A 19952-nucleotide genomic window follows, 5' to 3' on the forward strand; every position below is an offset into this window, starting at 1 on the left:
TCTCCTCCTCCTCTCGGCCTCATCCATCATCGTCCTGCAGAGGCATGCTCAAGCCGGTCGAGGTGTCCAATGAAGGAGGGCCCCTGGGGATCCACGTAGTGCCTTTCAGTTCGCAGGATGTCAGGTAACAAAAAAGAAAAGAAAAATCTGTGAGTCAATGCAGCTTAGTGTACGAACGATGGCCAGTTAGTTTCAACATCCAGTATGTCTCCTGCATCCTTCGGTTTTAAAGCCCTGTGGTTGTTGCTTTCTTTTTGCTTTTACTCATCATTTCACTGAGCTTTTTTTTCCCTCACTTTCTCTAACTCTCTGTTCTCCGTTCTTTCTTATTCACCTCTCTTTTTGTGTTGCTCAAGGCTGTCTTTTTCATTGATTCTGATTCTCCTAACCATCTTTTTATTTTTGTGAGTCTCACTCCTGAAGCACCACACCCATACCCGGCACATATCATATCCCACAGCTCAGACAGCCCCAGCAGGAAGGAGAGTAGATGAAAGTAGTTTTGCTCCCGACTGCACAGTTTTTAAAAGTCTTGTTATGTTTTTCTTTTATTACATCCTACGTCCTCAGTCACAATAATGTCTGCTCTGAAGGTGATTCAGACTGCTTCCTTTTGCCTTATTTTTGCCATTTTTTAACTGACGAGCAGAGACGATGACATGGGACAAGAGGAGGAATGGATCCCAGTTTATGGTTATTCAAGGAAAAAAAATAAAGGACAGAGAAAGTGGCCAGATGTAATCAAACTAAAAGCTTGTGTATAACACAGATCCCTGCTGCATGCCAAGACACTGGCAAACCACCAAGGTGAATGTGACTACTCAGCGCTGGGAAAGGGAGGCAGGGGGAATGAGGTGAGAAGACAGAGAGCGAGGACGATGAAATGGGATGACATTTGAGGGAGAGAGGATGGCTGTCATTGAAGATTGCTGCGTGTCAGTTCTTTGGGACACTAATCCCATTGCTGTTTATAAGCAAGTGTCGGGAAACTATATTTAGCTTTGACCTCGTGTGATCGACTCCCTCAGAAGCTGTGACACTTTGATTTATCCTGAGTCAGAGTAGGAAAATAATGATTCACGATGAGTCGTATCAAGCGATATTGATTAAATAAAGTTCAAGCGCAACAGTTTATTAGACTTGCTATTATCCTAAAGCTTCCCACAAAATCGGACTGCATCTTGTAATAAAGCAGTAATGCTGCATGGCCAGTAAATTTCTTCTCCATCAGCTAAGGTCTGCACTAATAGCTATCAGAGCCTTCAATTAACTTGAGACATGATAAGAGTTAGCGTCTGGTCAGTGGGATGATGCTAATGGCCTGGCCTAGCTCTTTCCTGTGTGCTGTGCGCTAGGACAGGAGGCATTAGGCTCAGTGGGCTGTCATTAGTGTCTAGACCAGGGCCACAGGGGTCAGACAGCCTGCAAAACCAGACAGCAAACAAGGAACTGCAGGCGCTCCAGTCTTGGCTGCCAGCATTCTGCTTCACTGCACTGACATCAAGCTAGATCCAAGCAGGAGGGAAAGACAGCTGCAGGAGAGAGCTTAGAGACTCTGTCACTCTAGCAGGCAAAATCTTACACGCATACCCAAATACATAGATCCTTTCCTGTAAGAGAACTTACACCCATGCAGTTGTGAACAGTATGAAGTTACCTCGACAGTTTCCACACTCTTTTTCTTACACACATACGCAGACAGTTTTGGGAGCAGTGCTGATCTACCCTGAATGCGACATACACACATAAATATACTGTACATCTGCACACACAAACACACAGATGCACAGATGCATTCTGTGCTTAATGAACTTCTCATTCCATGACCAGTTTCAATTGTAAACAAACTGCGGACATAATTGCCGTGCATAAATGGATCCTGATTGGATTATTATTTGATTAAAGGCAGAAGATGAGAGCAGGTGGCCTCCTTCAAATCATTTCTCAGCACTGCTTCACAGCCACAAGATGGAGTAAAGCCATAGTACAACGCTGATTCTCGTGTTCTTGGAAAAGTAGGACTTGGCGAGCTTGATATTCTTCTCCAGAGACTGCAGAGAATCTTCTACAAACTCCTCATGCTTATATCTGACACCTAATGAATTCACTGACTTGCAGCCTATTAGAATGCCATTTAGATTTTGCTTTAGCTCTCCTGCTTTCCTCAAGTTACTGATAACTATCTACAAAAAAAAACCCCATCAGTGAGATGGGAAGGAATTGAGAGGGTGGCAGTGCATTACAGTCATCACAATAATAGTGCTTTTACGAAATCATCATCTTCTTCAAATCTCTAAAAGATGCCGCTTTATCCCCAATCCTCCCCGCTGCTGCTTTGAATACTGATCAGGGATCAACCAAAACTCCTTTATCTACTGTCTCTGGTCTGCTACAAGTCATTAGAGTGTGTCCATGCTGTAATCTTCATGCGCAATACTTTGTTTTCAAGCTGCCAACACTTATGTAGATAAAGCACAATCATGTCTGCTTCCACACCGCCCGCAATTACTCTCTGTTCAACACACTTAAGCTGACCTGGCAACGCCGGCTCAGACAACGAGGAAGAGGGAAGGGCCTTTTGTGATCTTTAATTTTGACTTAATGCTGAACCATTTACCCCCATTGAGGAGCTGAGATGAGTCTGCAGTGTGAGCGTGGATGTCCACATAATGCAGCCAATTAGAGCAATGTTCTGGGAGTGGCCCTGTTTGGCTGAAATGCTAAAGAGTTCTGCAAATCTGCCCTTGATGTCTGCGGTAAACGGGGTCACGGTTTCAATGTGCTTTTGTTTATGTGTCCGGTCAAACGATAGGAAGTAACCGAGAATTATGAAAAGCATGCAATTTACCATATCTTTCACATCTTACTTTGGCATTTTGATCGTTTTCTTTGTGATATATTATATCATTATTTCTAATTTCCCTAAAGTTAGCCTCCAAACTTTTTTGTCAGTTTTAGCAAGGACACAAAAGGTTTGTACCCACTCAGTCTACCTGCTACCTCAGGCATCTGGCGCCTTAGAGACGGATGGAGTTTGTAGTTGTGCTGTGCGAGCGCACATCAGATCTCCTTGCATGTGGTTATCCTCAGGGCCTAACTAAAGCCCCAAGGAGCTCACTGATGTATTTATTTAGAAGAGGGAGAGAGGGGGGTATATGAAGGTAAAGGTTGCCTTTTTTGAGGGGATTGCTGAGATGGCACTGCCGTGGAACTGCTTGGGTATTTATTACAGCACCGCCGGCTCTCGTCTTAAGCTCCAGTGAAGGCAACTGCAGCATTTCCTCTGAAGCCATAAAATGATCTCTTAGCTGTTGGTTTGGATTACCTCAGACAACCCACCCTGTCATTCTCTCAGACCTGCCCACAGAGAGGCAGACAGAGTGGGGGGACAGAAGGACGGACAGAGGCTTAAAATTTAGTTAGTAATGCAGTGCTTCTCCAGGCCACAGGAAAATACAGGTCTTTATCCAAGCTTACTATTTGGAAAGTTAACTTTTGGTGACAGAGTACAAAAGTACAGTATGGTACAATAGGACGAAACTTAGTTTGTAGGAGTTTGGCCTGTTTGTCAAAACATTTACCCAAACTTTTGTGAGATGATTGGCTGCATCTCTGTCTCCAGTAGGCATCTACCTGCTCTCTAATTATTTTGTGTATACAGTACATAAAGCAAGAGGTAATACTATTACTGTACAAAAAGTCACAACATTTTAAATCACAATTGTAAAACCAGATAGTTGATTTTCATGATCTGTCAGACTTGATGAAAGACTTGCAGAACTTGTTTCACTGTTAATTCATGTGTTATGGATCTTTGGACCATAAAAAACTACTAAAATCAACTCTGTATTACTACAAGATTTACTTCATACTTCAGATAATATTAATCACCTGCTTATCTTTAAAATTCACTTCTTCTTCCTCTTCCATTCCCTCTTTTCCTGACTTCTGTGGACTGTCATTACCTTTCTAATATAAAGATGCAGGAAACAAAGCTGGCAACTTGCAGCCCGCTGTTCAGTATATTGATACGTGACTGTCAGTGGTGTAATTGCTACATTATGTGTCTAAATGATGTTTTATCTGTATGCTGTTATGCGATCATTTCCAGGACTCAGGGCTTGCTAGTCAAGCGTCTGGAGCGTGGAGGCAAAGCTGAACAAGAGCGTCTCTTCCAGGAGAACGACTGTATTGTCAAGATAAATCAGGGAGACATACGCAACCTGCGCTTCGAACAGTAAGCAGATTCGGCCTTTCACTGGTGTTATATCTCACCTCTTCCTGTATACGTTCTCTTTCCTATGCTAGAAGATTTTACAGTGGTTTTCCTTCACATACATACACATAATTTCATAAACTGTAAGGTTCCTCTTCTTGTCAGGTGCACTGAATGTCATGCTGATTTTTATTTCCCTTCACTACTTCCCAAGCCAGGACATATTATCCCGAAGCGCCGTCCACTATGTGATATAGTTCACACAGAGAGCACTGTGTTGGACATTAAGTGCAGTGACAGTAAATAGTGTTGCTGGTGATAAGTGGAGCCCAAACTGCAGGGAGACGTGACACCCACACAGCTGCACAATAAAACAGAAATATTACTGACTTGTTGGCCTTCCTGTAATAGGTCTCAGTGACCCGCAGTCCTTCACCACCGCTTCGCCCTCTGATCCAAAACCACCTCCACTCTTCTCTCCATTCATTTCTATCGATTCATCGCTCCCCTTCATTTCCTAAAGTGGAATGAAGATATAAGCCTGCAACTTTCCCCTCCCATTTACCCAAAGCCATCCTCCTCCCTCACAGACACACACACATGAGCCTGAACGCGCACACTCTCACACGCGCTCGCACGTTGTGTCACACACGTACAATGACGCTGAGCTATAAAGTCTTATCTACACCCATGTGTGTCTGCATGTCTGTGTGCCAAGCTGAGAAATAGATTGATTCTCGTCCAGGCTCTAGTCTGGAGGTGTACGGAGGTGGTCTGCTTGGCTCTTTCTCTTATCATCCACTCCTCCACAGGAAGAAATAGCCTGGATTCCTGCTAACGAAGGCTCAGCCTACAGTCATACTGGGCTGGACATAGTCATATAAAACCACTGGGCTTAGAGCCACCCTGCTGAATGAATGACAGAGACCATGTTTGGAACCCTCCTGTATTCAGAAATAGAGTCAGAAACTACTGATTTTTTTTTTTTCTTGGAAAAACTCAACGTCAAACCATGCTGTTTTTAAACAAAGCATGCTGAACATTCGCTAACCGACTTTGGCAAAAGATGAGAAAAGCTCTCCGCCAGCTTGTAAAACTCCAGACTATCATGGTTACCTTACCACATTATGCTAATGTGTTCATCAGACTGTGTACAAAGCCACTAAGGTTTTAAGATTCTTATTTCACAACGTTGCTATTGTCATTAGTAAACATCCCAGTTCCCTTCCAAGCCTTTTCTACTGTGAAAGAGGCTTACAAACCAAATCCACAAGGGAGTGATGTTTTGTAGCGTTCCGCACTTACCCTCCCCTGCCAAACACCCACTCCTCACCGGCATCCAAATGCATATGATGTTTGTGATTCCGCATGAAAATGAGGTGAAGGAGCTAAACTTTCCTCCCCGTCTGCCCCCCCCCCCCAACCCCCCTCACTCTCTCATCACTCCCTCTCACCCGTCTTGATTGTGCACCGCACAGAGCGACAATTTAAAGTGATAGTCTAATCTCCTTGGATTGTTTTGCATGGGTAAATATTTTGAGGCGCTTAATCTAACTGAATGTAATGATGCATTGATGGGGTAATTTATTATTCAATCAGGCCCGCGTGGAGGCTGATTACTGGAGTGATGGCACTGTACATGTGCATGTGGGAACATGTGCGCACGAACACACGTACGCACGCACACTGACTCACTCTGTCATCACCCCTTTGTGTGCCCGTGTGAGTGATTTTTGTAAATTACCATAAGAATAAAGATGGGAGAAACCAAATCTCACAGAAGTGGTACGGTGCGGCATGTGCCTCGCCTCTATGATACCGCTCAAATGAAGTGCTGTCTGTTGTGGCGGAAGCAGCTTAGCGGCTGTCATTTGGATAGAACCGGCATTACTGGCGTGATAATAGGGGTCTTGAAACAGGAGGTGGGATTGTTGGAATCCAGGCATCTACTGTACCGCGCCCCTGGCCCTTCATGCTGCAGTGTGGCTCGCTTCTGACCAGCCTATCTATATGCTAAGTGCCGCCGGCAAAGCAGACTAAACAATTCTTGCGTCTGGGAATGATGTTGAGCACTTGTCTTGGCTTATTTGGCCCCAAAACTCGCATGAGACTCAGTGTGTGTTTTGGCTTTTTTTTTCTTATTTTGTGTGTAAGGAACAAAGTGTCTGTCTGCTTACTTTGGAACCTCATTGTCTGGAAAGCTTCCCTGATGCATGATTCATCATCTCTGTTCCGATTGTCGAGTCAGCTCATGTCCATTCATCTAACCACACACAAACACACAGACTTCTATACTGTAGAGAGTCTTAGATACTCATATAATATGTTTCACAGGCATTATATAGCATACACAATATATAATGTTTCATCTTTGACTCACCATTTACCATTCTTATCTCTCTCCTGTCTTGATGCTGGTAATTATAGATAATGTAATTTTTGTCCTTTGCTGCTATGCAGTGAGTAGCCCTGCGATTAGCCATGCTAACCTCAACTCTCCCTATCACCTCTCAACATACAGTACTTCATAGCCTTCCTTATCCTCCTATATCTGCCAAGCTATGATAGTACATTATTGTACTTGTATCTCTTATCATGTTAAAGCTAATTCATTTCTGTCTGTATGACCTCCCCACACTCTTTCTCTCTCTCTTACCAACGCTAGAGCCCAGAACATTTTCAGGCAGGCGATGCGTTCCCCAGTCATCCTCTTCCATGTGGTCCCTGCCGCCATGAAGCGGCAGTACGAGCTGCTGTCAGTCCAGAGCGAGCTCAGCCCGCCCCAGCCCCACAGGGTCCGCTTTAGCCAAGACTCTCAGCAGCCAGGAGACCGGTCTAGTCTGGTGGGCGGGCTGGCATCCAGGTCTGGACCCCTACCAGGCCTCAACCACAAGTGGGTTTGACCTCCTTTTTTTTTCTGTAGAAGAGACACCTCGTGTTTTCTGGTGTCCCTGTCTATATAGTATTGTGTTGTTGTATAGATGTTAAGACAGATGTTGAGAGTCAAATTAAAGTAAGACATACAGCTGTTCTCAACCATGAAATGAAAGTTGCCCTTGTGTACAAGCAGTTTATTGGAAAAATAAAAAGAGTCTGCTTCACTCACCATCAGGTTAAAAGTCCACATTGTGGTTATTTATTTATTTCTGTAACATCTATTCACTATTTCCAAAAGCATGTGATTGGTCTATCTACAGATTTATATATCAGTATCTTTAGAATTTTAAAATAAATGAGTACTAAATCATCGATCCATTCTCTGTATGTTATATCATTCAAGTCAATCTGTTAATGTTCTCTACTGAATAGAAAGATTATTTCATGATGAGATGTTCTTATGATTGCAAATCATACTTTACATTATAGCAGTCTGACAGACTATTTATTACAGGGACAACGAACAGTAACAGAATGTATTAATCCGATGATTTGAGTACAGTATCAGACCTTCAGATTCATAAAATAACAAACCTAAGTCTCAAGCAGTTTGTCAACCGATAAAGTATTGGCTGGACAAGTGCATTTTGACCAACCAATCAATCCAGGGACCAACCGAGGTCAAGCCTAGATGTCTGTTCACAGCTACTGCTACCATCAATACTCCAAATAGGGGACTTATTTTCCTGATACTTGTTCAAAACCGTTTCCAGAGCAGTTTACTAATGCATTTACTAATGATGTAATGTGTTAACATAATGATGAAAAATCTGTACTCGTTCAGGTATTTGTTGCAATGGGTCTTTCATGCACATCATCATCTGTGAAATGTTCAATTACTGCTGGATTAGTTCATTAAATACACAGAATATAAAAACTCTACGCTTTAAATGTCATAGGATTTAACACATTACAATACAATGCTGTCTATCTGGGTAGGCAAAAAGACAAAAAAAACCCCCAAAAAAACCCAAATCAAACTTTGATTTTTATCCCCCTGTAGCCATCAAGGCCCCCTGGCAGGAAGCACCCCAGAGCCAAGCCGACGGTACGCCACGTTACCTCACACAATGGTCTCCAGGACCTCGTCAGCCCCCTCCCCCTCCCTGCAGCGCAGGGTGAGCGCAAACCCCTCCACCAGCTCCTACCTAAAGAAAAAAGGCCGCAAATTCAACATCCAGCTGAAGAAAGGTAAGAACCAGGTCACATGAAGCCATGGTAAAAACATCCAGGCATCTTCATGCGAATAATGATCAAATCAGTGATGTGGTTAGCTTCAACAGGTGGCAGCAATAGAAAATAAACAGTCAGGATGGACAGATTACACTGGTTTCCATTTATACCAGCAGGCTCTTTGTAACTGATGATATAAAAGTGTCAAAGTGTGTTTTGCAAGCTGGTACAAGCCAATTCCAGCAGCATTCTGGCATTTAACTGCACTTTTACAATGGCTTAGTCCTTTAATTAACCTCCTTTACTCCTCATTGAGACCAAGGTGACAAAGGGAAGTCTGATCATCTGTATGCATTTATGTTCTTCACAGTAAAAAAGATTGAGGGAGAAAAGACAATGTTTGAAAACTCTTTCAGGAAATATTCAAACATCCCTTGAACACTATCTTGCCTCTGGGCTTTGTTTAACTGAGCAGGCCAAAAGCAAACACACATCAGCCCTTTTTTTGAAAACAGAGTTTGTGATGCACTAAGGCTACATCACCGTGGTCCTGTGGTTGAAATATTCAGATTCAGCAATCAATCTGCTTCCAGCTCAGGTTGTTTTGTTTATGGACTTGGATAGATCTTTGATACCGGAGTAGCTGTATATCTTAACTGCTGGGCTCCATCTCATTTTCATCACTTCGGTATCTTTATATGAATCTATGAGTTGGTTGTGAAATGAACCAGCGCTGAGGTGACTTGCCTGCTCTTTCTCTCGACTCCTTTTTTTTTTTCTGTTGGAGGGAGCAGATGTTTCGTTGAAAGCTGGCAATGAAGCCTTAGCAGCGAGCTTCAGGGAATAGTGCAGCAGCGCCAGCTAAATGCAACGCGCTTTGGGGAAACGCAGTCACAAGCTGCTCTAATATGTTTGGCGTAGGTCCTTGAGTGCAGCCAGCAGAATTTCAAAGTTCTTCTACAGTGTGGTGCTGCAGCGCAAGTTATATTTATTTGTTCATAATGTGATAAAGATCATCTCTTCTGTCTGCACACAAGCCTCTCATTTTAGTGAAACCAAGCCAGGGAGATGTTGGTGGAGTTCCAGCAAAAGACTGATGCCAGTAGTTTATTTTCACCAGCCACATTGCTTCATGGTCTAATCCAACACACAACTCATAATTCTCAAACTATGCTCTTGCCCAAGTGACAGAAATGTTTTCTATGATTATTGCTCATGATTTAAATGAGGCTCACTGGAATGGATGTGCATCACTTGCAGACGTCAAGCCATTCGTGAACTCTAAATGGAGATTAATTATTGTCCAAATGTTGTTGAATTGGGAATTGAACTGAGGACTAAAATGCAACAGAGTAGAGGGAAATGTGCCTCTGAAATCCATTTTGACAGTTCCATTTGATTACCATCAGACTTTATCACAACTAATGTACTTTTAGACAGGCTTCAGCAGTTTTGTTGTTGACTTGTTGTAATTGTTATGATTTGGCCTAAGTGGCTCTGAGGTGCCAAGTGGCAAGAACAGATCTTGCATGGCAAATTAACAAGAGTGCCTTAATCAAATAGTGCAGTTGAAAAGGACATATGCACCCCATCAAGTCATTCTAATGTGTTCAGCCTCTCCTCATGTTTGCTGTTTAATTGGCTTAGATTCCCACTAATCCAGAAAGGGATACAATTACTTGTATCCTGGTCTTCTATTACCCAAAATAAAGACGTCAGTGGTTAATTACTGCAGGCCTACTAGAGATGCATTCTCCTAATTGCCTGATTGGATACCGTTAATGATGGGATCTTACAATGGGCAGGAGTTTGATTCTGCCCATTAGACTGTGTGCAGGCCAGGGGAGAAGAAAGTGACCGTCATGGGAGGAGTGTCACTGTGGAGAAGGGGCATGGCTGGAACAAAGACCGTGATGAAGAGGATTTGAAATGGGCACCATGATATAAAGCTTAGCCAGATCAGGAAATGTAGGACAGAAGTAAAGTATGATATCAGTGGTTAATGGAGTAATGATCAACATAATTTTGTTATGAAAGCTGAAAATCACATCATCATCTATTTGGCTAGAAATTAAATATGCATTATTTTGTAACTCTGGTTTTATAGTTTGTGCTCATTTTGAGTAAAGCAACTGCAGGGAAATGATGCCATGGCAGCGCACATTTCCTTGTATTAAAAGTTTTATATTCATGATGCCGAACTTTACAGATTTAACATTCAACATAAACGATGGCAGCTATTTCTGTCTGCTTAGTTATTATGCTGCATTGATGGAGAGATCAAAGAATGTCATCATCCTTGAGTCAGCTCAACTTTTTGACTTTATAAGCAACCTCTTTATCACCTTTCTGCATGTTTGTTTGTGTGCAGAAGCCTTGAGAAATTACCATCCGCACTTCTCCCTCTTTGTGTTTCTTGTTCATCAACGCAATCACTGTCAGCGAGACGACAGACAGTTCGACAGACTGCTAGAGAGACATACTGGGAAAACTAGGTCATGATGAACCATCAGAGGTGCTGACAGCTCTGTGAAATGAGCAGCTACTTCGACATGAATACTGATCACTGTTGCTACCATCAGAAAAGCCTCCACTGAAACCACAGAACGCAACTTTCACACTTGACTGCTAGAAACGCCGACGGCTAGATTATGCATGGTGAAATCTATCTCTCTGAACACCGTTCTTAATGACTCATCTAGTTATGCAGCGGGGTTATTAAATTTTTAAATATTCTGTCAAAGAATAACCTGACAAACACAATTTATTTGGTTTACCTCATTCCCTAGCTGACATTTGAAGCCATTTCTTGCTTTTATTTGACAAATTCAGGTCTGGTCAGCAGAAAAGGTCAGGCCTGAGATCTTCTTATTTATCCGTTATTGTATTTGCCTATATCCTCCAGACCAGCAATTCATATTCATTTGATGAACCTTAAAGGTCAATCTTAAAACCTAAAGCAAATGGCTTTGCACAGCTGGTACCTGAAGTGTTCAGCTCAGATTCAGCTGTTGAATTTATCCTTATCACTCACTGCACTTCAAAAAGGCATGTAGTTCTTACTCAAGGATACATCAGTAGGAAGCAACTTTTAAGGAACACGTACTGATCACTGCTTTCTCCAGATTGCCTTGATCCAGACATGATTTGAACATTGCCTCCTGACCTGCCATTGTACCAAAAAGTCTGAAGGGCTTTTGGACAAAACATCTGGCACATTTTACATGTGCAGAATGATTTGAAAAACAGAGTTTTTAGCAATTCAGGAGTGGTGCACTTCATTTTAAGAGGCTGTTGAACAGAATTTTGATGCATTTTGCATGATCCATTCCATGATCATTCATTTCTCTCTGCTTATTCTGGTCCCTAACTGGTCTTTAATCCGACCATAACTTGCGAGAGTGGCTTTACAGTCCACATGCACTTATCATAAACACTCAATTTTGGTTCCTAGCATTGACACTATATTTAGAGTTTGGGATATGTTTCATTTTTGCTTTCTAAAAGACATGAGTTAGACACACCCTGATGGCAAACCAATGAAAAAGGTTGGAAGTAAGTATGTTTGTATTAACTGTAGGAGTTTCAGAACATGGTTGGAAACCATAATTTGATCCCTGTGCAGTGGTTACTCATGTTACAGCGGCATGTAATGAAAAGGATCTTTCTAAGAGTCTAGCCTGCTTCTTAGAACCACAGTAAGACATTTTCAGCTTCCTGTATGCCTTTTATTAGCAATAACTGTAACAAGAAGCAAAATATTACTTCTGATCAGATCTTATCAGAGCCACATTGTTGTGTAGTACATACAGTATTTGCTGTCTGTTAGAAATGAAAGCAAGAAAATAACTTCACTATGTTCACCTAGAGGAACAATTCTTTTGTTCCTGACATTTATGAACTCCTATGAACATGCTGGAACACTTTACCAAACATAAACACCTGCATGTTATTTACTTCCTTCTCTGGCAAATGTACCCAATGAAGTGTTCTTGAGCAAAAGACACTGAAATCTCCAGGATTGATGTTGTGTAGGTGAACCTCTGCCCTCTTTGTGGCGAGGAGGAAAGAGAAAAAGTGATCAACAGCAGTTGGTAGAATATCATGTTATATCTCAAACAATTTACATTTGTTCTATGTTTCCTAGGTCCAGAGGGTCTTGGGTTCAGCATCACTTCCAGAGATGTCCCTGTTGGCGGCAGTGCTCCTATTTACGTCAAAAACATCCTCCCTCGAGGGGCTGCCATCCAAGATGGCCGATTGAAAGCTGGAGACCGGCTTCTGGAGGTCTGGTTTTAACAATCTTCAACCATGATATATTGTTCTGCAAGTGTGTTCTGTGAGATTGTACGTTATTTCAGAGACTAATTACTCTTGCTGATATGGCTTTGTTCCAAAATTCAGTCTTACAGAGCTTTTGGTGAAATGAGTCAAAGACACTGCCTTCCCTACGGCTATAACAATTCAGCTCCAGCTTTGAATTGCGGAGGAAAAGTGGTTAGATGGAACAATATTTTGATTATACTTCAGTCAGACTGACATGAAAATCAACTAGTGCTCACTGTAAGGGGAAATAACCCATATTTAATTCCAGCTCCAACTGGCTCTGAGAGTAATCTGCTTAAAGGTTATGTGGAGGCCATAGACTCCCCCTCGTTAAAGTTGAAGAGCTCTTGGATATTAGTTCTAAGTGTGTGTGTGTGTATCAGTGTGTCTGTGTATACATTTGTTAGTATTTATGTGTGTGTGTGTGATGCAGGTCAGTGGAGTGGACCTGAATGGTAAGACCCAGGAAGAGGTGGTAGCTCTGCTCCGAGCCACTCCCATGGGTGGAACTGTGAATCTGTCGGTGATTCGCCAAGAGGACTCCCTGTTGCCTCGAGAAGTGGTCAGTACCCACCCATCTCCTTTCCTTATAACCTAACGTTTCCACTACTGCTTTCCCGCCCAGAGACAAGAATATCTCCTGAACAGTTAACTGAAACACATTGTAATTTGTCTATTTCTTAACAAGTGTGTAAATGGTACTAGAAAATAATTTTACCTAATACTCTCCCTTTCTAAACTCTAAATGCTTTGAAATTACATTGGGAAAACTTTATATATTTATTTACTTATTATAATTACTATTCACTGTAAATTAAACAATCTCTCATAGTCAGTTTGATCCAGCACATCCCTGACTCACCGAATTCACTTCAGGAATATGATAAAGGTCACTAAATGTGTAAGAGTCAGTACAGCTGGTATATGGATTTGTCACGGTGGCTGAACTGATGTGCTTTTAACTGCACCTTCACCGCATCAACTCCTCTGTCTAGCTTTCCATTATGCTCTCTGCACTGAAAATCTTACATTTTTGTGCTCTTCTTTCTAGCTTAAATGTCCTCAAGATACATTTTAAGCATATCCAGTTTTAGATCCACCTGAAAGTTTTAACAGTGGCTTTGATGCATCTAAATATTTGCTGAACTGAATTTAGAATTTAGGAACTTCATTCTTCACCAGCCACACCCACCTCAACCCCAACAAGATTAGAGCTGAGAATCACACACACAGTCCTTGAAGTGGTAGGCAGGTCGAGGTACACAACCAACCCCACATATCTTCACATATATACACACACTTATAAATAAACATAGTTAATTTTGAGGAATGTGTACATAGATACAGATACAGCCACTGGCATAAGTGCACACACACACACTCTCTCTGTGTGCAGATGTGCACTGTCACACACACAGATACACACCCACTGATGATCAGAAACACAAAAAAGGAGCACGTGCAGACACATACCCACTGGCACCAACTCACACACATACACATAAATTGAGCAGTACAAGCACACGCAAGTGATGTGTACTGTATGAGCAGGCAAAGAATCAGCTTCGGACATATTCAGACACACTCTGAATTCGCACACACACTCCCACTCAGCCACACAGCCTACGTACAGGGTGACTTTGGCTGTCGCACAACAGATGGTGAGGCTACTGCCCTCGTCCAGCCTGCGCTTAGCGGCTCTGACAGCAGGCTCGGGCGTCACACCACCTTGGCAGACCAGAGGCCCCTGATGCCAACCTCACTCCTACCCATAATACTCAGCCTGGCACCCGAGCTGTTAACCCCGCCATAGGAGCTGTTCAACCTGTAGAGTAATGGCCCTCTGAGACACATTTTACTCTGTTAATGTGCTGTTTCCCCAGTTAGAAACGCCAGACCTAGCCACATTTTAATCATCTACAGCTTTACTTTAATTTTCACATTCATAAAATGGCAAACGGGATCACTTTTCATCCTTACTTGTGTTTAAGGACTTCCAGCAAAGCCTAGACTTAAATTCGGGAAAGTATCACAATCTTAGAATGTGTCATTAATGTTAAAAGTGTGTTTTCTTGCCCAAAGATAGCACAATGTGGCTGTAGTTCATCTCATTGCATGCTTCTGCCATCAAACCGGTGACCTTCAGGTTACTCAGCATGCTCTTTAACCACTACAGACAAAGCTCTCTCCAAAACTCTTACTGGGTGATGCAGTAAACTGATTCTCGCCTCTGCTCAGCAGCCTTGACAGCAGTTGAAAGATGCCGCGAGGGGGTGTGGCGTGTTAAAAAATGCACGGCTGCCCCCGGCCTGTCGACTCATGAGTGGTGCTGTGAGAGTTTGATGGCTACGCTCTCTTAGCTCCTCAGGCATGACGTGATTAGAAAAAGCCCATCATGGAAACACTGTCTAATAATCTTTCTCTCTGTTTTTGTTTTTTTTTTCTTTCGCTCTCTCTTGACCAACTTCCACATGCTGTGAGAGACTGCTAGTTAATATTTCATCACTTTCCTTGGCAGATTAGCATTTTCTTTCTCTCTCGCTGTTTCTTTTTTTTTCTCTTTCTGTCACACACTTTCGCATTTCCCAGCAGTGCTTTCACAAATCTCAATAATCCCTACAAGTATGTTCATAAAAATCAGATAAGGAGGCCAAAGCTCCGCCGGTGACAGTTATTGCAAATAAAGCATGGTGGAAAAGCATGGTTGGTAATTGCCTCCTCTGTCACAGACTCTGGAAGGGTGAGTGAGTGTGTGTGTGTGTGCGTGCATATGCACTACACACTGTAGTGCTAGGACACACATACACAATCACATATAAGGACGAGCGTTTACGTGCTGTCATTCATGTAATTCCCTCAATGACAATGCGATGATGTTTTAAATTGTAGCGTGAGTGACATGCCAGAGAACTGCAGGCATCTGTCAAATAAGTATAGCCTTACACACACATAGACACACATACACACACACACACACACTCTCACACTGGCAGGAGATCTAGCCATATAGATGAAAATAGAAAGGAGCTGTTTTTTTGTCTAGTTGACATTTGCCTGCTGATGTTTAATGTCAGCGCCGAAAATCCCTCCACGTCTCCCTTTGTTTAGATGTGTTATTGTATGCCAGGCGTACTCCAGGCGCCCCAGAGGAATTAATTTATCCTCCCAGCATGTTTGTGTTGCGTCTTTAATTACCACGGTCGGGGTGTATTTTGACATGCTTTCAGTAGCAATAGCAGTAGCTCTCAATAGCTTTCAATAAATATGTACTCACTGGGAAGAGATAAGGTTAAATGGCAAAAGAGCAGAGTGGGGCGTTGCCTCGTGATTCCCTTTCTCTTTGTGGTTATCTCTCTGTCTTCTCCAAGGATATCAATAGACGTTTTCAGACAGATACAGTATGTTCTACCAGAGAAATAGCGCAGCTTTAACCTTTACCTAACTCTGGATTCATCACTAATAAGCATGCCTTTGGATACTTTTTTCTTCTCTCTTAAACCTACACATGCATAATACAGTATTTTATAATATTCCTAGTAGAGACACAGGCTTGTGTTTGGTTCTCTCGGATAAAACCTGTGACCTTCAGGTTATACATGTTCATTAAAAGAAGAAGAGAGAGACAAGCAGAGACATACAGTAATCTCTCTTAATGCTCAAATCGAATGCTGAAGACGCAGTTGGAGGTTCTGATCAGTAGGTGATGTGAGCAAGTCACTTTATGCTGTTTTTCCACTTGACAGCTCTGGGAGTTTGAATCAGTGAATTCTAGGCAGGATTACAACAGACTAACAGATGAATTGCTGCCCCCTACAGATTTGGAGGTTAATTCATGAAGACTTGTATCATCAGAAGGGGCTGATACAGCTTGAGTAGGTAGAAACAAAGAGAGAAACAGACGTACCTCGATAAAAACCCTCAATACATACAGGAACTTAGTGCTTTGTGGTCTTTAGATAACTTGAATGAATGAAATATGAATGCTCTATGGACTGAGGTACAGGGTAAGAGAGATAAATGTGGAGAGAAAAGAAAAATATATATGAAAATGTGTTATGAAACTGTGGTAGCAATCTAAAAGTAATTACTGTGAAAATAACAGATATATTGACGGATTGGAGTTAGTAGCAGTGATATTCAAAGCAAATTGTGTTTTATTAGGACTTAGCTCTCCCCTCCGTCACTTAGTCTGAGACCAACCATTATTCATGACCTCAGATGCATTTACCTGCCTGGTAACACTGACCACAGCACCGCAGGACAATAAAGGTACATTACAAAACAACTCTCTCACACACAAACAACTGCACACACAACCACATAGAAACAAGAAAGGCACATTTAATTGCATTTGAACACACACATATACACTGCACTCTTCCCACGCATAGCCAGTGGATGTTATTTATTGTAGGCATTTATCTCCTCCCAGCGTACAGCGCTGTCTGTGCTTACAGCTGCAAGCAACGCTACGTCTTCAGTCCACATCGCCCAGTTTCGTGGAGTGGAGATTGTTTTTCTAGCACTTTATTTCCCTGTAATAACCGAGTCTAATGTAATGCTTCACTGTGCAACAAGCAATGGCAACAGTCAAAAATGAGGAACTACTCCTGCCTTCTCGAAAAGATGTCCATCCACACCCTGCTGCCAGTGGTGATTATTCACCTGACATCCAGAGCAGACACAGCAAAACAAAGGTAGAAAAATATGATCTGTTACTACCAGTTTATTATTACATAAACAATGAGATGGGGGAAATATAGTACAGGCCTGCCATGTCCCCACTGATGACAAATCATTTTAATTCGTTCTAAACCCCTTGCTACAGTATAAGTGAATTAGTCTTGGTATTGCTGCTGTGTCAGCATGACTGCTGTGATCTCAACTCCATGTCTTACACACACACACACACAGTATACGTACACTCAGTCATGCCCTAAACATATTTTTAACAACACCACTAATGCTAAACCACTCCATGTAAAAACCTGATACACAATATGGGCTTGATTAGTCACATGTGTTCCATATGCTCAAGTGCCATAATAACGTCGTTCGTACTTGCCCTTACATCATTCTATGACCTACGTGAACAGTATTTTTTTTTACTTCCAATAGGACTATGGACTGTGGAGAACAAATGGGCTTGAGGACCCTCTGTTGTAACACTGTGGACCACATAAGAGCAATTAAACAGTACATTAAAATCCCCTTTTTATGATCATATCACACTTGTCACTGATCCATTAGTAGCTATATCTGCCAAGCAATGAGAATCTTAATTGCACAATTAATTCCGGCCTCTGATTGATGTGACAGCCAAATTTATGGCTTGTGCGAATGCTGGGGACGCAGTAGACAAATGCGTGACAGTATTGCTGACAATTATAGCAGACTAATGGCCTGTTTCATAAGTGCCAACCCCGGTGGCCTGGTTTAAAATCCTCCCTGATATGTTTTTTTTTTTTTTTTTTTACCAATGGACTGTAATTGAGGCATTCAGAACTACTTCATTTTAATATTGTGTTAGCTAAAATAATCCTATTTATATAAGTCCCTCAAATAGTTATATACAGTAGAAATATAAGCACCAGGTTCTTTGAATTGGATTCAAACAATCATCAGTGTTGCGTTGCCTTGCACAGTTATTCATAGCAGATGATACCGCTGTTCATTTTTCTTAATCTTTGGTCTCAATGTTACACAGCTATCCTTTGTTGTAGTGCACGCAGCACGGCAAGGTTACCACTCATGACGTGCCCATATTAGAGTTGTTGGAAGACAAGAACAGACTTATGAAGTTGTATTGATTTCTTTGCTGCTGAGATCCATTTACCGAGTCGGTAGAGGGAGAAATGAATTGATACAAGGCAAACAAAACACGATCCCCTGTCTTTGGAGGCAACTAAATGATACACAGATCTGTTGAGTTAAAGCCAAGTTCACGCTTTTTTGTTTCATTTATTTCCCAATGTTTAGTTCAGATTTTGAAAAAGTAGCTGAGAACAGAAGCTTTGATATGTAATACTATAAAGAGTATCTGATAATGGATGTATCTTGGATACATAAGCAGTTTTCTACTAAGATCTTTGATCCAACTTTCATCTGTGCCTTGACTTACATCTCTTTTCACTCAATCCACTTGCAAACTCAAGCAGAATCATTAGCCTTTTCAATGCTTTAACTGTGCAGAATTCAGATGATGATAAACCTTTTTAGGTATTACACAGAAGTGGCAATAAACAGTACTGTCTTGAAGCTATGCAGTATAGCCATGCCAAAAAATGACACCTTTGGTGTTAATATAATTAGATGTCTCTTAGAGTAATGCTTATTCACCTCACTGTAGGGATGATGTAATTTGTTGCAACTTTTTGCTAATAAAGTGCTGAAGACAGAATCTTTCTTGTCTGTCTTTTAAGCAGTGTATTTATATTACAGCAGGTTACTGAGCCAGAAATTTTACCTTAGCAAAACTTGGCAAACGACTCGAGGAGATGAGTCATTTCTCACTGGTGAAGCTGATAATTCAAGGTGCTATAACCTTCTTGCCTGTCTTCACACTTCTACAATAATGAATTCCCAAATGCACTCTATGATATAACTTAAAAACACACCAGCTGTTAGAATATAATTGGCTGTAATCAGCAAATTGCTCTACCATTACAAATGTTTAGAAATAGCTGACCCTTACTCTGTAAATTTGTTCTAGTTGGAACTCAGGTGAAGTCAAATTACAGGAGTTGCTCTGAAGGCTTTTGGAAGGAGCAGTGTAGAGCGGTTTGGCAACCTGCAATCGGAGAGAGCATCTATGACTTTACAGAGCTCTTCAGAACAGTTTGGCAGCAGCAGATGCATCTTAGAGGTCACTCTCTCTTCCACTTTATGCCTAAAAATGTCTCTGAAATGACAGGGCATGGTGATTTAGTAGGTAAGGGCTCTGATGTGTTACCATGGTACCAAAAACCTCTTCTCCCTCTCCAGAAAGCATCTTCCTTTTGGAGACACTTTATCCAGATTGTCTGCTGTAAGTTTCATAAAAATTGATACTTTGCTCTCACTCCCTGATGTTTAGCAGAAAAACCCTCCCATTGCACCTTCCTCCTTCTATTCTCTTCTCCTATCTGCTTGCTTTTCTCTTGTTTATTACTTCAGCCTTCTATTTCAAGACGGCTGATGAGTTTTTCCTGCATTATTAATTTGGCTCCTATAGAAATGTTTTGTGATCAAAGTGCAGAGCTCAGAAACATGCTCTGTCGTAATTAAAGCTAATGCTGCCAAGCGCGGTTGAAGACAATGC

At 41.8% G+C, this 19952-nt stretch overlaps 1 protein-coding gene across 8 annotated transcripts in view; it reads left to right on the top strand.

Annotated features, from left to right (window-relative positions):
* Positions 1 to 19952, top strand: part of LOC122972572 (partitioning defective 3 homolog) — a 356531-nt gene that overhangs the window by 177207 nt on the left and 159372 nt on the right. For all 8 annotated transcript variants that reach the window (XM_044339771.1, XM_044339764.1, XM_044339768.1 and 5 more), the window contains exons 7-12: positions 41 to 124; positions 4112 to 4237; positions 6882 to 7109; positions 8157 to 8344; positions 12474 to 12613; positions 13086 to 13214. In XM_044339771.1, coding sequence (XP_044195706.1) covers positions 41 to 124; positions 4112 to 4237; positions 6882 to 7109; positions 8157 to 8344; positions 12474 to 12613; positions 13086 to 13214 — 895 coding nt within the window. The remainder of the gene's footprint in view (positions 1 to 40; positions 125 to 4111; positions 4238 to 6881; positions 7110 to 8156; positions 8345 to 12473; positions 12614 to 13085; positions 13215 to 19952) is intronic.

Source organism: Thunnus albacares, chromosome 21 (assembly GCF_914725855.1).
Source record: "Thunnus albacares chromosome 21, fThuAlb1.1, whole genome shotgun sequence".
NCBI classification, from domain to species: domain Eukaryota; kingdom Metazoa; phylum Chordata; class Actinopteri; order Scombriformes; family Scombridae; genus Thunnus; species Thunnus albacares.